The 15560-nt window shown below is 47.0% G+C and overlaps 1 protein-coding gene across 1 annotated transcript in view; it reads right to left on the bottom strand.

Annotated features, from left to right (window-relative positions):
• The window catches only part of LOC139572868 (CUB and sushi domain-containing protein 3-like), a 1528140-nt gene that overhangs the window by 120360 nt on the left and 1392220 nt on the right, over positions 1-15560 (bottom strand). Inside the window, exons 52-55 of the mRNA XM_071395690.1 lie at positions 13093-13287; positions 10975-11148; positions 8862-9035; positions 5120-5293 (exon numbers count right to left, since the gene is read on the bottom strand). Coding sequence (XP_071251791.1) covers positions 5120-5293; positions 8862-9035; positions 10975-11148; positions 13093-13287 — 717 coding nt within the window. The remainder of the gene's footprint in view (positions 1-5119; positions 5294-8861; positions 9036-10974; positions 11149-13092; positions 13288-15560) is intronic.

The following is a 15560-nucleotide window of genomic DNA, read 5'->3' as shown; positions in this document are numbered from 1 at the left end:
ACTGTATCAATAACAACTACTGTTAAAACTACTGTATCAATAACAACTACTGTATCAATAACAACTACTGTATCAATAACAACTACTGTATCCATAACAACTACTGTATCCATAACAACTACTGTATCAATAACAACTACTGTATCATTAACAACTACTGTTAAAACTACTGTATCAATAACAACTACTGTATCAATAACAACTACTGTATCAATAACAACTACTGTATCAATAACAACTACTGTTAAAACTACTGTATCAATAACAACTACTGTATCAATAACAACTACTGTATCAATAACAACTACTGTATCAATAACAACTACTGTATCCATAACAACTACTGTATCAATAACAACTACTGTATCAATAACAACTATTGTATCAATAACAACTACTGTATCAATAACAACTACTGTATCCATAACAACTACTGTATCAATAACAACTACTGTATCCATAACAACTACTGTATCAATAACAACTACTGTATCAATAACAACTACTGTTAAAACTACTGTATCAATAACAACTACTGTATCAATAACAACTATTGTATCAATAACAACTACTGTATCAATAACAACTATTGTATCAATAACAACTACTGTATCAATAACAACTACTGTATCAATAACAACTACTGTATCAATAACAACTACTGTATCAATAACAACTACTGTATCAATAACAACTACTGTTAAAACTACTGTATCAATAACAAATATTGTATCAATAACTACTACTGTATCAATAACAACTACTGTATCAATAACAACTACTGTATCAATAACAACTACTGTATCAATAACAACTACTGTTAAAACTACTGTATCAATAACAACTACTGTATCAATAACAACTATTGTATCAATAATAACTACTGTATCAATAACAACTACTGTATCAATAACAACTACTGTATCAATAACAACTATTGTATCAATAACAACTACTGTATCCATAACAACTATTGTTAAAACGATTTCAAAATATTTCCCTCCTAGCCTGGTCTCAGATTTGCTTGTACAGTCCTGACTACTCCTAGAAAGCACAAACAGATCTGGGACCAGGCTACAATTTCCCTAATGAACGTATATATTTTTCCTATCAACCATCGTCACACCATAGATCTAACTGTCCCCCCCCTCCTGTGAAGCTCAGACAGTACAGTATATTCCATCTGGCTGAACTAGTCATTAGGGAAAGTGCTATCTGTGTTATCTGTCAAGTGTCGTCTGTGTTCAATTGCCAGTTAATAATAGAATCGCTGAAATGACACAAAATCACAGCCTGCTCCTGTTTAAACCATGAATAGCTTATCTGCACTTGATGTACCCGTGCTATATTATTAAGTATTTTGTATACTAATGATGCTTAAAATGACTCATTTATTTTCCGGAGATTTACTGTAGGCTATAGGTGTCAGATGTCTGTGCTCTAGTTGTTTCTGTAGCCAAATGACATGCTTTGAAAGGCGGGTCATGGCTCACATAAACATCCATCATCCCAGACACCCTGGACCCAGTCCAATTCACATACCGCCCCAACAGATCCACAGATGATGCAATCTCTATTGCACTCCACACTGCTCTTTCCCACCTGGACAAGAGGAACACCTACGTGAGAATGCTGTTCATTGACTACAGCTCAGCGTTCAACACCATAGTGCCCTCAAAGCTCATCAATAAGCTAAGGACCCTGGGACTAAACACCTCCCTCTGCAACTGGATCCTGGACTTCCTGATGGGCCGCCCCCCAGGTGGTGAGGGTACCATGCTGACCCTCAACACAGGGGCCCCGCAGTGCGTGTTTAGTCCCCCTTCTGTACTCCCTGTTCACCAGCGACTCCAACACCATCAAGTTGGGGCGGCAGGTAGCCTAGTGGTTAGAGCGTTGGACTAGTAACCAAAAGGTTGCTAGATCGAATCCCCAAGCTGACAAGGTAAAAATCTGTCGTTCTGCCCCTGAACAAGGCAGTTAACCCACTGTTCCCCGGTAGGACGTCATTGTAAAATAAGAATTTCTTCTTAACTGACTTGCCTAGTTAAATAAAGATTAAATAAAAATGTTTTGCCAACACGACTGATCACAGACGACAATGAGACGGCCTATAGGGAGGAGGTCAGAGACCTGGCCGTTTGGTGCCAGGACGTCAACCTCTTCCTCAACGTGAGCAAGACAAAGGAGATGATTGTGGACTACGGGAAAAGGATGGCCGAGCACACCCCCATTCACATCGACGGGTCTGGAGCAGGTCGAGAGCTTCATGTTCCTCGTTGTCCACATCACTAAGGATCTATCTTGGTCCAAACACACCAACACAGTCGTGAGGAGGGCACGACAACGCCTCTTCCCACTCAGGAGGCTGAAAACACTTGGCACGGGTCCTCAGACCCGCAAAAAGTTCTACAGCTGCACCTGGCTGGTTTCATCACCGCCTGGTACGGCAACTGCTCGGCCTCCGACCGTAAGACGCTACAGAGGGTAGTGCGAACGGCCCAGTACATCACTGGGGCCGAGCTTCCTGCCATCCAGGACCTCTATACCAGGCGGTGTCAGAGGAAGGCTGAGCTCCCTGCCATCCAGGACCTCTATACCAGGCGGTGTCAGAGGAAGGCTGAGCTTCCTGCCATCCAGGACCTCTATACCAGGCGGTGTCAGAGGAAGGCTGAGCTCCCTGCCATCCAGGACCTCTATACCAGGCGGTGTCAGAGGAAGGCTGAGCTTCCTGCCATCCAGGACCTCTACACCAGGCGGTGTCAGAGGAAGGCCGAGCTTCCTGCCATCCAGGACCTCTATACCGGGCGGTGTCAGAGGAAGGCTGAGCTCCCTGCCATCCAGGACCTCTATACCAGGCGGTGTCAGAGGAAGGCTGAGCTTCCTGCCATCCAGGACCTCTACACCAGGCGGTGTCAGAGGAAGGCCGAGCTTCCTGCCATCCAGGACCTCTACACCAGGCGGTGTCAGAGGAAGGCTGAGCTTCCTGCCATCCAGGACCTCTACACCAGGCGGTGTCAGAGGAAGGCCGAGCTTCCTGCCATCCAGGACCTCTACACCAGGCGGTGTCAGAGGAAGGCCGAGCTCCCTGCCATTCAGGACCTCTATACCAGGCGGTGTCAGAGGAAGGCCGAGCTTCCTGCCATCCAGGACCTCTATACCAGGCGGTGTCAGAGGAAGGCCGAGCTTCCTGCCATCCAGGACCTCTATACCAGGCGGTGTCAGAGGAAGGCTGAGCTTCCTGCCATCCAGGACCTCTACACCAGGCGGTGTCAGAGGAAGGCCCTGAAAATGGAATGGCTGCCTGGACTATTTACATTGACCCTCTTATTTTGTTATTATTTATTATTATTTTTTGCACTGACTCTCTTACACAGTCTCTACACATACACACACACACACAGGCTCTACACACACACACAGGCTCTACACACACACACACAGTCTCTACCCACACACACACACACACAGGCTCTACACACACACCCACACACACAGTCTCTACACACACACACACAGGCTCTACCCACACACACAGGCTCTACACACACACACACAGGCTCTACACACACACACACAGGCTCTACACACACACACACATGCTCTACACACACACACACAGGCTCTACACACACACACACAGGCTCTACACACACACACACAGGCTCTACACACACACACACAGGCTCTACACACACACACACAGTCTCTACACACACACACACAGTCTCTACACACACACACACAGTCTCTACCCACACACACACAGTCTCTACCCACACACACACAGTCTCTACACACACACACACAGTCTCTACACACACACACAGGCTCTACACACACACACACAGTCTCTACACACACACACACAGTCTCTACACACACACACACAGTCTCTACCCACACACACACACAGTCTCTACACACACACACACAGTCTCTACACACACACACACAGTCTCTACCCACACACACACAGTCTCTACCCACACACACAGTCTCTACCCACACACACAGTCTCTACCCACACACACAGGCTCTACACACACACACTACACTGACTCTCCAACACACACACACACAAGCTCTACCCACACACACACACACACACACACACACACACACACTACACTGACTCTCCAACACACACACACACACACACACACACACACACACACACACACACACACACACACACACACACACACACACACACACACACACACACACACACACACACACACACACACACACACACACACACACACACACACACACACACACACACACACACACACACACACACACACACCCAGTATGTATCTTCCCAGCAGGCTCTGCAACATTAAGGAGAGGTACTGTGTTTTTGTTCCTCATCAATCTACACACAATATCCCATAATTACAAAGCAAAAACAATTATTTAGTTTTTTATTTTAGCAAACTGAAATATCACATTTATGTAAGTATTCAGACTCTTATTGCTTAGTTTCTACTCCTTGTAAATAGCCACATTTTTGATATTTTATTGTGTTACTATTTTTCCTTAAGTTTATTAAGCAAAAGTTTCTTACTAACTTTTTAAAAACTCTGCAATTGTTGGTTAAGGTCTCGTAAGTAAGCATTGTGTAAGCATGTGACAAATAACGTTTGATTTGAGTGTGTGTGTGTGTGCGTGCATGCATCTGTGTGTGTGTGTGTGTGTGTCTGTGTGTGTGTGTGTTTGTGTGTGTGTGTGTGTGTGTGTGTGTGTGTGTGTGTGTGTGTGTGTGTGATGTGTGTGTGAGTGTGAGTGAGTGCATGCCTCCACATGTGAGTGTGTGTGTGTGTGTATGTGCGTGCATGCATCTGTGTGTGTGTGTGTGTGTGTGCATGCCTCCACACGTGCATGTGTGAGTGAGTGTGAATACGTTCGAGTGTGTGTCTGTACCCACAGCATGCTACCCACCTCTACATGTAGGAGGCTGTTGACTCCACTGCCTGTTACCCACCTCTACATGTAGGAGGCTGTTGACTCCACTGCCTGTTACCCACCTCTACATGTAGGAGGCTGTTGACTCCACTGCCTGTTACCCACCTCTACATGTAGGAGGCTGTTGACTCCACTGCCTGCTACCCACCTCTACATGTAGGCGGCTGTTGACTCCACTGGCGGCTCGCCTGGCACTGGGCTCTGGCCACTCCCTCCAGTACGTAGCCTTGGTTACAGAAGAAGCTGACCACATCGTTGTAGTTGAATCCGTCCCCTGTAGTTCTCCCATAGATGGGACTGCCTGGGTGGCCACATGTGATTGCTACACACATAAAAAAAAATACAATTACTGGAAATACTAGAAATCGTTAAAAAACATTTTTTAATGGAAACGACGGGGCCTGTTGAGTATCCCCATCGGTGTTGTAGTGAAATTGCCTCGGTCTAATCTGGACCTCCAAGCCAGTTCTAATGATTCATTTTATTACTCCTCGAATAGAGGACTGCTTTAAATCTGGGACACCAGGTGGGTTGCAATTCATTTTCAGTTCAAACCTCATAGGGTAAGAATTGAATATCCCTGGTTCAAAAAAGCGGGGGGGGTTCACCCATTCTAGTCATTCTATTTCTATGCCTGCAGCACAGTAAAAGGGGGGGGGGGGTCACCCATTCTAGTCATTCTATTTCTATGCCTGCAGCACAGTAAAAGGGGGGGGGGGGGGGGTCACCCATTCTAGTCATTCTATTTATATGCCTGCAGCACAGTAAAGGGGGGTTCACCCATTCTAGTCATTCTATTTCTATGCCCGCAGCACAGTAAAGGGGGGGACAGGAGCTCAATAGAGCTGATCAATATGCAACCCATCATCATTATCAATATCATTAGCATTCTATTAACCTTGGAACACCCAGAGAGATCAAGTTGTATATTTTGATGAAGATGAAGATGATAGAAAATGGACTAGAATAATGGTCGTACGTGAAGAAGAAACCTCCGTAAGTCAACAAGAGAGATGTGTAGACAGAGCAGCAGTAAGCACACTGAAGACAGAGCAGCAGTAAGCACACTGAAGACAGAGCAGCAGTAAGCACACTGTAGACAGAGCAGCAGTAAGCACAATGTAGACAGAGCAGCAGTAAGCACACTGAAGACAGAGCAGCAGTAAGCACACTGAAGACAGAGCAGCAGTAAGCACACTGAAGACAGAGCAGCAGTAAGCACACTGTAGACAGAGCAGCAGTAAGCACACTGAAGACAGAGCAGCAGTAAGCACACTGTAGACAGAGCAGCAGTAAGCACACTGTAGACAGAGCAGCAGTAAGCACACTGTAGACAGAGCAGCAGTAAGCACACTGAAGACAGAGCAGCAGTAAGCACACTGAAGACAGAGCAGCAGTAAGCACACTGTAGACAGAGCAGCAGTAAGCACACTGAAGACAGAGCAGCAGTAAGCACACTGTAGACAGAGCAGCAGTAAGCACACTGAAGACAGAGCAGCAGTAAGCACACTGTAGACAGAGCAGCAGTAAGCACACTGTAGACAGAGCAGCAGTAAGCACACTGTAGACAGAGCAGCAGTAAGCACACTGTAGACAGAGCAGCAGTAAGCACACTGAAGACAGAGCAGCAGTAAGCACACTGAAGACAGAGCAGCAGTAAGCACACTGTAGACAGAGCAGCAGTAAGCACACTGTAGACAGAGCAGCAGTAAGCACACTGAAGACAGAGCAGCAGTAAGCACACTGTAGACAGAGCAGCAGTAAGCACACTGAAGACAGAGCAGCAGTAAGCACACTGTAGACAGAGCAGCAGTAAGCACACTGTAGACAGAGCAGCAGTAAGCACACTGAAGACAGAGCAGCAGTAAGCACACTGTAGACAGAGCAGCAGTAAGCACACTGTAGACAGAGCAGCAGTAAGCACACTGTAGACAGAGCAGCAGTAAGCACACTGTAGACAGAGCAGCAGTAAGCACACTGTAGACAGAGCAGCAGTAAGCACACTGAAGACAGAGCAGCAGTAAGCACACTGAAGACAGAGCAGCAGTAAGCACACTGTAGACAGAGCAGCAGTAAGCACACTGTAGACAGAGCAGCAGTAAGCACACTGTAGACAGAGCAGCAGTAACCACACTGTAGACAGAGCAGCAGTAAGCACACTGTAGACAGAGCAGCAGTAAGCACACTGTAGACAGAGCAGCAGTAAGCACACTGAAGACAGAGCAGCAGTAAGCACACTGAAGACAGAGCAGCAGTAAGCACACTGTAGACAGAGCAGCAGTAAGCACACTGAAGACAGAGCAGCAGTAAGCACACTGAAGACAGAGCAGCAGTAAGCACACTGTAGACAGAGCAGCAGTAAGCACACTGAACACTCCAATTCAACTGTAAACAAACCTACACATCAATAACACTAGATTCAAGATGTCCCTTGTGGGCATCCGTATCTTGTATATAGCATTCGGATAAGTAAACAAGTCTACTCATGTTTTTGGCACCGTTGCTGTGCCTTTTCATTGGAGACATGTTGGCTGGGTGGGGCTGGGGGTGGAGTCATGTTGGCTGGGTGGGGCTGGGGGTGGAGTCATGTTGGCTGGGTGGGGCTGGGGGTGGAGTCATGTTGGCTGGGTGGGGCTGGGGGTGGAGTCATGTTGGCTGGGTGGGGCTGGGGGTGGAGTCATGTTGGCTGGGTAGGGTTGGGGGAATATGATTGGAGGTTGAGGGTAGAATCATGTTGGCTGGCTGGGGTTGGGGGTGGAGTCATGTTGGCTGGGTGGGGTTGGGGGTGGAGTCATGTTGGCTGGGTGGGGTTGGGGGACTATGATGGTGGAGGCCCCAAAAATAACCAAACAAGTATTAAATAAGACACAGACGAGTAGGGTCGATATAACAACATGGACAGACCAGTAGGGTCGATATAACAACATGTACAGACCAGTAGGGTAGATATAACAACATGTACAGAACGGTAGGGTCGATATAACAACATGTACAGACCGGTAGGGTCGATATAACAACATGTACAGACCAGTAGGGTCGATATAACAAAATGGACAGACCAGGAGGGTAGATATAACAACATTTACAGGCCAGTAGGGTCGATATAACAACATGTACAGACCAGTAGGGTCGATATAACAACATGTACAGACCAGTAGGGTAGATTTAACAACATGGACAGACCAGTAGGGTAGATATAACAACATGGACAGACCAGTAGGGTAGATATAATAACATGGACAGACCAGTAGGGTCGATATAACAGCATGGACAGACTAGTAGGGTCGATATAACAACATGGACAGACCAGTAGGGTCGATATAACAACATGGACAGACCAGTAGGGTCGATATAACAACATGTACAGACCAGTAGGGTAGATATAACAACATGTACAGAACGGTAGGGTCGATATAACAACATGTACAGACCAGTATGGTAGATTTAACAACATGGACAGACTAGTAGGGTAGATATAATAACATGGACAGACCAGTAGGGTCGATATAACAGCATGGACAGACTAGTAGGGTAGATATAACAACATGTACAGACCAGTAGGGTCGATATAACAACATGTACAGACCAGTAGGGTCGATATAACAACATGTACAGACCAGTAGGGTCGATATAACAACATGTACAGACCAGTAGGGTAGATTTAACAACATGGACAGACCAGTAGGGTAGATATAACAACATGGACAGACCAGTAGGGTCGATATAACAGCATGGACAGACCAGTAGGGTAGATATAATAACATGGACAGACCAGTAGGGTAGATATAACAACATGGACAGACCAGTAGGGTCGATATAACAACATGGACAGACCAGTAGGGTCGATATAACAACATGGACAGACCAATAGGATAGAGGTGAATACTTACAGACACACAGCGGCAGCTGTCCGGACCAGAGGTGGTCTTGCTGGCAGATGCGTACCGAGGATCCTATGAGTCTGAAGCCAGGGTTACACTGGTAGACCACGGTGTCTCTGTAACCAAAGTTCTCCCCTATAGCCTGGCCGTTCACAATCTGCTCCGGGATTCCGCAGTGACCAGCTGGAGAGTGTGGGGGGGGGGGGGGGGGGGGGGCAATCAACCATAAATCAAATGTATTTAGCATATAGACAGTTTTACAAGTCTGAAATGGCATCATGTTTCTTAGTTTCTTATGTAGTCCACTACTCTGGTCAGAAGTAGTGCTTTGTATAGGGAAATGTAGTCCACTACTCTGGTCAGAAGTGGTGCTTTGTATAGGGAAATGCAGTCCACTACTCTGGTCAGAAGTAGTGCTTTGTATAGGGAAATGCAGTCCACTACTCTGGTCAGAAAGTAGTGCTTTGTATAGGGAAATGCAGTCCACTACTCTGGTCAGAAAGTAGTGCTTTGTATAGGGAAATGTAGTCCACTACTCTGGTCAGAAAGTAGTGCTTTGTATAGGGAAATGCAGTCCACTACTCTGGTCAGAAGTAGTGCTTTGTATAGGGAAATGCAGTCCACTACTCTGGTCAGAAAGTAGTGCTTTGTATAGGGAAATGCAGTCCACTACTCTAGTCAAAAGACAATTGAGACATGGATTGTGTATGTGTGCCATTCAGAGGGTGAATGGGGCAAGACAAAATATTTAAGTGCCTTTGAACGGGGTATTGTAGTAGGTGCCAGGCGCACCGGTTTGTGTCAAGAACTGCAACGTACCGGGTTTTTCACACTCAGCAATTCCCTGTGTGTATCAAGAACGGTCCACCACCTAAAGGACATCCAGACAACTCGACACAACTGTGGGAAGCACTGGAGTCAATATGGGCCAGCATCCCTGTGGAACGCTTTAGACACCTTGTAGAGTCCATGTCCTGACAAACTGAGGCTGTTCTGAGGGTAACATCTTGGCCATGTTCTGTTATAATCTCCACCCGGCACAGCCAGAAGAGGACTGGCCACCCCTCATAGCCTGGTTCCTCTCTAGGTTTCTTCCTAGGTTTTGGCCTTTTCTAGGGAGTTTTTCCTAGCCACCGTGCTTCTACACCAGCATTGGTTGCTGTTTTGAGTTTTAGGCTGGGTTTCTGTACAGCACTTTGAGATATCAGCTGATGTAAGAAGGGCTTTATAAATACATTTGATTTGATAAAGGGGGAGTGGGGGGGGGGGTGCAGCTCATGATTAGGAAGGTGTTCTTAATGTTTTGTCCACTCAGTGTATATTCTCTATATATTCCTACTGTCTGTCAGTATAACCACATGACCTCTAGCTACAATACAGCTGCTATAGTAGAAACTCACTGAGCCTGCCTGTACTTCCTGTACGTCCTGTACTTCCTGTACTTCCTGTATTTCCTGTACTTCCTGTACTTCCTGTACATCCTGTACTTCCTGTACTTCCTGTACTTCCTGTACATCCTGTACTTCCTGTACTTCCTGTACGTCCTGTACGTCCTGTACTTCCTGTACTTCCTGTACGTCCTGTACTTCCTGTACTTCCTGTACTTCCTGTACTTCCTGTACTTCCTGTACGTCCTGTACGTCCTGTACTTCCTGTACTCTTAACTGTTAAATGGAGGAAAAAGGAGTCTGAATGAATGTATCTCAGATTTCCATTCCTCACAGCATTTCCGTCCCACGTTACAGAAACAATCCAGAGATTTACTACACAGGCTTTAAAGCCAGAGAGCGGCGTGATACTGTGGCTCAGATCTGCTAGCGTGGTTTCTCTCAAAAGCAGAGAGATTCATAGACTCTGTCATAGAGTACATCCTATACATCTACACCTCTCTATCAGACCTGTCTATCCCACTAAATAAATAGGAAAGGAGGGAAGGAGAAAGGGAGTTTCCTGGTCCCAGATAGGTCTGTGCTTTCATGACAAGGAGTGGCAAGTTAGTGGCATGATGGCACAAACAGACTGGTACTCAGGCTAGAGTGGGAGTCCCTACCCAGGCTAGAGTGGGAGTCCCTACCCAGGCTAGAGTGGGAGTCCCTACCCAGGCTACAGTGTGAGTCCCTACCCAGGCATTGAGTCTCTATGCCGCTCCACAGTCCTGACAGCATGCACTCCCTCACGGTGGATCCCACCAGGATGTATCCAGAGTTGCAGCTGAAGATGGCCGAGCCTCCAAAGGTAGTCTGAGTTCCAATCTTTCTCCCATCAGGCGGAGTTGGCAGCTCTCCACAGGAAATTACTGCAATAAGACCAGAGACAGACAGGGGAGACCAGAGAGAGAGAGACAGGGGAGACCAGAGAGAGAGAGACAGGGGAGACCAGAGAGAGAGAGAGAGACAGGGGAGAGCAGAGAGAGAGAGAGAGAGAGAGAGACAGGGGAGAGCAGAGAGAGAGAGAGAGAGAGAGACAGGGGAGAGCAGAGAGAGAGAGACAGGGGAGAGCAGAGAGAGAGAGACAGGGGAGACCAGAGAGAAATAGAGAGAGAGAGAGGGGGGAGAGCAGAGAGAGAGAGACAGGGGATACCAGAGAGAAAGAGAGAGACAGACAGGGGAGATCAGAGAGAGAGAGAGAGGGGGAGAGCAGAGAGAGAGACATGGGATACCAGAGAGAAAGAGAGAGAGAGACAGGGGAGAGCAGAGAGAGAGAGACAGGGGAGAGCAGAGAGAGAGACAGGGGAGACCAGAGAGAAAGAGAGAGAGAGAGAGACAGGGGAGAGCAGAGAGAGAGAGAGAGACAAGGGAGAGCAGAGAGAGAGAGACAGGGGATACCAGAGAGAAAGAGAGAGACAGACAGGGGAGATCAGAGAGAGAGAGAGAGGGGGAGAGCAGAGAGAGAGACAGGGGATACCAGAGAGAAAGAGAGAGAGAGACAGGGGAGAGCAGAGAGAGAGAGACAGGGGAGAGCAGAGAGAGAGACAGGGGAGACCAGAGAGAAAGAGAGAGAGAGAGAGACAGGGGAGAGCAGAGAGAGAGAGAGAGACAAGGGAGAGCAGAGAGAGAGAGACAGGGGAGACCAGAGAGAAAGAGAGAGAGACAGGGGAGAGCAGAGAGAGAGAGAGAGATAGAGAGGGGGGAGAGGGGGGAGAGCAGAGAGAGAGACAGGGGACAGCAGAGAGAGAGAGAGACAGGGGAGACCAGAGAGAGAGAGAGAGACAGGGGAGACCAGAGAGAGAGAGGGGGGAGAGCAGAGAGAGAGAGACAGGGGAGAGCAGAGAGAGAGACAGGGGAGACCAGAGAGAAAGAGAGAGAGAGAGAGATAGAGAGGGGGGAGAGCAGAGAGAGAGACAGGGGACAGCAGAGAGAGAGAGAGAGAGAGATAGAGAGGGGGGAGAGCAGAGAGAGAGACAGGGGACAGCAGAGAGAGAGAGAGAGAGAGAGAGAGAGAGAGAGAGACAGGGGAGAGCAGAGAGAGAGAGACAGGGGAGAGCAGAGAGAGAGACAGGGGAGACCAGAGAGAAAGAGAGAGAGAGAGACAGGGGAGAGCAGAGAGAGAGAGAGAGACAAGGGAGAGCAGAGAGAGAGAGACAGGGGAGACCAGAGAGAAAGAGAGAGAGACAGGGGAGAGCAGAGAGAGAGAGAGAGATAGAGAGGGGGGAGAGGGGGGAGAGCAGAGAGAGAGACAGGGGACAGCAGAGAGAGAGAGAGAGAGATAGGGAGGGGGGAGAGCAGAGAGAGAGACAGGGGACAGCAGAGAGAGAGAGAGAGAGAGAGAGAGAGAGACAGGGGAGAGCATAGAGCAGAGGAGATAGTTGGCTTACTTCATGTCAACAGTAATTTAAATCTTCCCCATTGACCTTAGTGAGATAAAATAGAACCCATCGACTGTTTCACAGCTGGATAATTGTTCCCTTTTTGTTCAACACATTTGATGTTCTAGTGGTGGTGCTCTGTATAGAGACCTGTTTTCAATCATTACTGAATGGATCAATACTTATTCAATACCCCCCTCCCCCCCCCCCCCCCCCCCCCCACACACACACACACACACACACACACACACACACACACACACACACACACACACACACACACACACACACACACACACACACACACACCGTTCAAAAAGAAAACAATCTGATTCTATTCAAGACTCTCCTACAATAGTTCCCATGACAACATAGAGACATCTCTACACAACGGAAGACTTGATCGAGACCAGCGGTAAAAACGTCGCCACCCACTTCTGCATCGAGGTCGTTCGTTCCGCCAGCTCCACGCCCCGTTGGCCAAGCACTGGATGTGAGCGGGACCGAGCCGGTAGTAACCCGGGTTACAGCCGAAGACCACTTTGGTTCTGAACTCATAGCTGGACCCGTTGACGATCGTCCACTTCCCGTGGTCCAGAGAGAAGGAGCCCAGACTGGGGCACACCACCACTGTGGAACCACAAACACAAAGAAGAAACCAACTTATTAAAGCTACAGTCTGGGATTTGAAAAATATATATATATACAAACGGTAGCCCCCCCACCACTTCTTCTGGTGTACAGCTGAGGGATGGAGCTAGGGGGACACGTAACCAGTCATATCAAATCAAATCAAATGTATTTATAAAGCCCTTCTTACATCAGCTGATATCTCAAAGGGCTGTACAGAAACCCAGCCTAAAACCCCAAACAGCAAGCAATGCAGGTGTACCTCCACTGTGGGACCACAAACACACAGAAGAGTAAAATCATGGTCCAGGGAGAACGATCCCAGACTGGGCAACACCACCTTTTGTGGGACAAGATAAATATTCAATCAATCACATCTATTATTCACATAATAAACAAAGTGTTTTTACAGTAACCCAGCAAAGACACCAAAACTCATTCCAAGAATACAGCAAGAAACGGGAACACACACGATCATGTAAATATATCAAACCCACTTCTATTGGTTAACACTTTCATATCAGAGCACCGTGGGACCACAAACACAACAATACAACAGGAGATTAGGTCAAATACTACGGCAACTAGTTGAGATGAGTGTGATGGAGAGGAGTTATGAGTTTAATCTGTCTTCCATTAGTCAGCACCTCACCTAAAGGAGGACAGTTTAATCTGTCTTCCATTAGTCAACACCTCACCAAAAGGAGGACAGTTTAATCTGTCTTCCATTAGTCAGCACCTCACCAAAAGGGGGACAGTTTAATCTGTCTTCCATTAGTCAACACCTCACCAAAAGGAGGACAGTTTAATCTGTCTTCCATTAGTCAGCACCTCACCTAAAGGGGACAGTTTAATCTGTCTTCCATTAGTCAGCACCTCACCTAAAGGAGGACAGTTTAATCTGTCTTCCATTAGTCAGCACCTCACCTAAAGGGGGACAGTTTAATATATCTTCCATTAGTCAGCACCTCACCAAAAGGGGGACAGTTTAATCTGTCTTCCATTAGTCAGCACCTCACCAAAAGGGGGGCAGTTTAATCTATCTTCCATTAGTCAGCACCTCACCTAAAGGTGTGTGTTCTTTATTTCTTACCTTGACAAAACAAAAATGAACCCGACATGACATCCCTGACATGACATCCCTGACATGACATCCCTGACTTGACATCTATGACATGACATCCCTGACATGACATCTCTGACATAACATCCCTGACATGACATCCCTGACATGACATCCCTGACATGACATCCCTGACATGACATCCCTGACATGACATCCCTGACATGACATCTATGACATGACATTTATGACATGACATCTCTGACATAACATCCCTGACATGACATCCCTGACATCCCTGACATGACATCCCTGACATGACATCCCTGACATGACATCTATGACATGACATTTATGACATGACATCTCTGACATAACATCCCTGACATGACATCCCTGACATGACATCCCTGACATGACATCCCTGACATGACATCCCTGACATGACATCTATGACATGACATCCCTGATATGACATCCCTGACATCCCTGACATGACATCCTCTACATGACATCTATGACATGACATCTATGACATGACACCTATGACATGACATCTATGACATGACATACCTGACATGACATCTATGACATGACATCCCTGACATGACATCCCTGACATCACATATATGACATGACATCTATGACATGACATCCCTGACATGACATCTATGACATGACATCTATGACATGAGATCTATGACATGACATCCCTGACATGACATCCCTGACATCACATATATGACATGACATCTATGACATGACATCCCTGACATGACATCCCTGACATGACATCTATGACATGACATCTATGACATGACATCCCCGACATGAGATCTATGACATGACATCCCTGACATGACATCTATGACATGACATCTATGACATGACATCTATGACATGACATCTATGACATGACATCTATGACATGACATCTATGACATCACATCTATGACATGGCATCCCTGACATGGCATCCCTGACATGACATCCCTGACATGACATCTATGACATGACATCTCTGACATGACATCCCTGACATGACATCCCCGACATGACATCTATGACATGACATCCCTGACATAACATCTATGACATGACATCCCTGACATGACATCCCTGACATGACATCTCTGACATGACATCCCTGACATGACATCCCCGACATGACATCCCTGACATGACATCCCTGACATGACATCCCTGACAT

The sequence above is a fragment of the Salvelinus alpinus genome, chromosome 4 (assembly GCF_045679555.1).
Source record: "Salvelinus alpinus chromosome 4, SLU_Salpinus.1, whole genome shotgun sequence".
NCBI lineage: Eukaryota > Metazoa > Chordata > Actinopteri > Salmoniformes > Salmonidae > Salvelinus > Salvelinus alpinus.
Note: the sequence above shows the minus strand (reverse complement) of the source record. Positions and strands in the feature narration are given on the sequence as shown.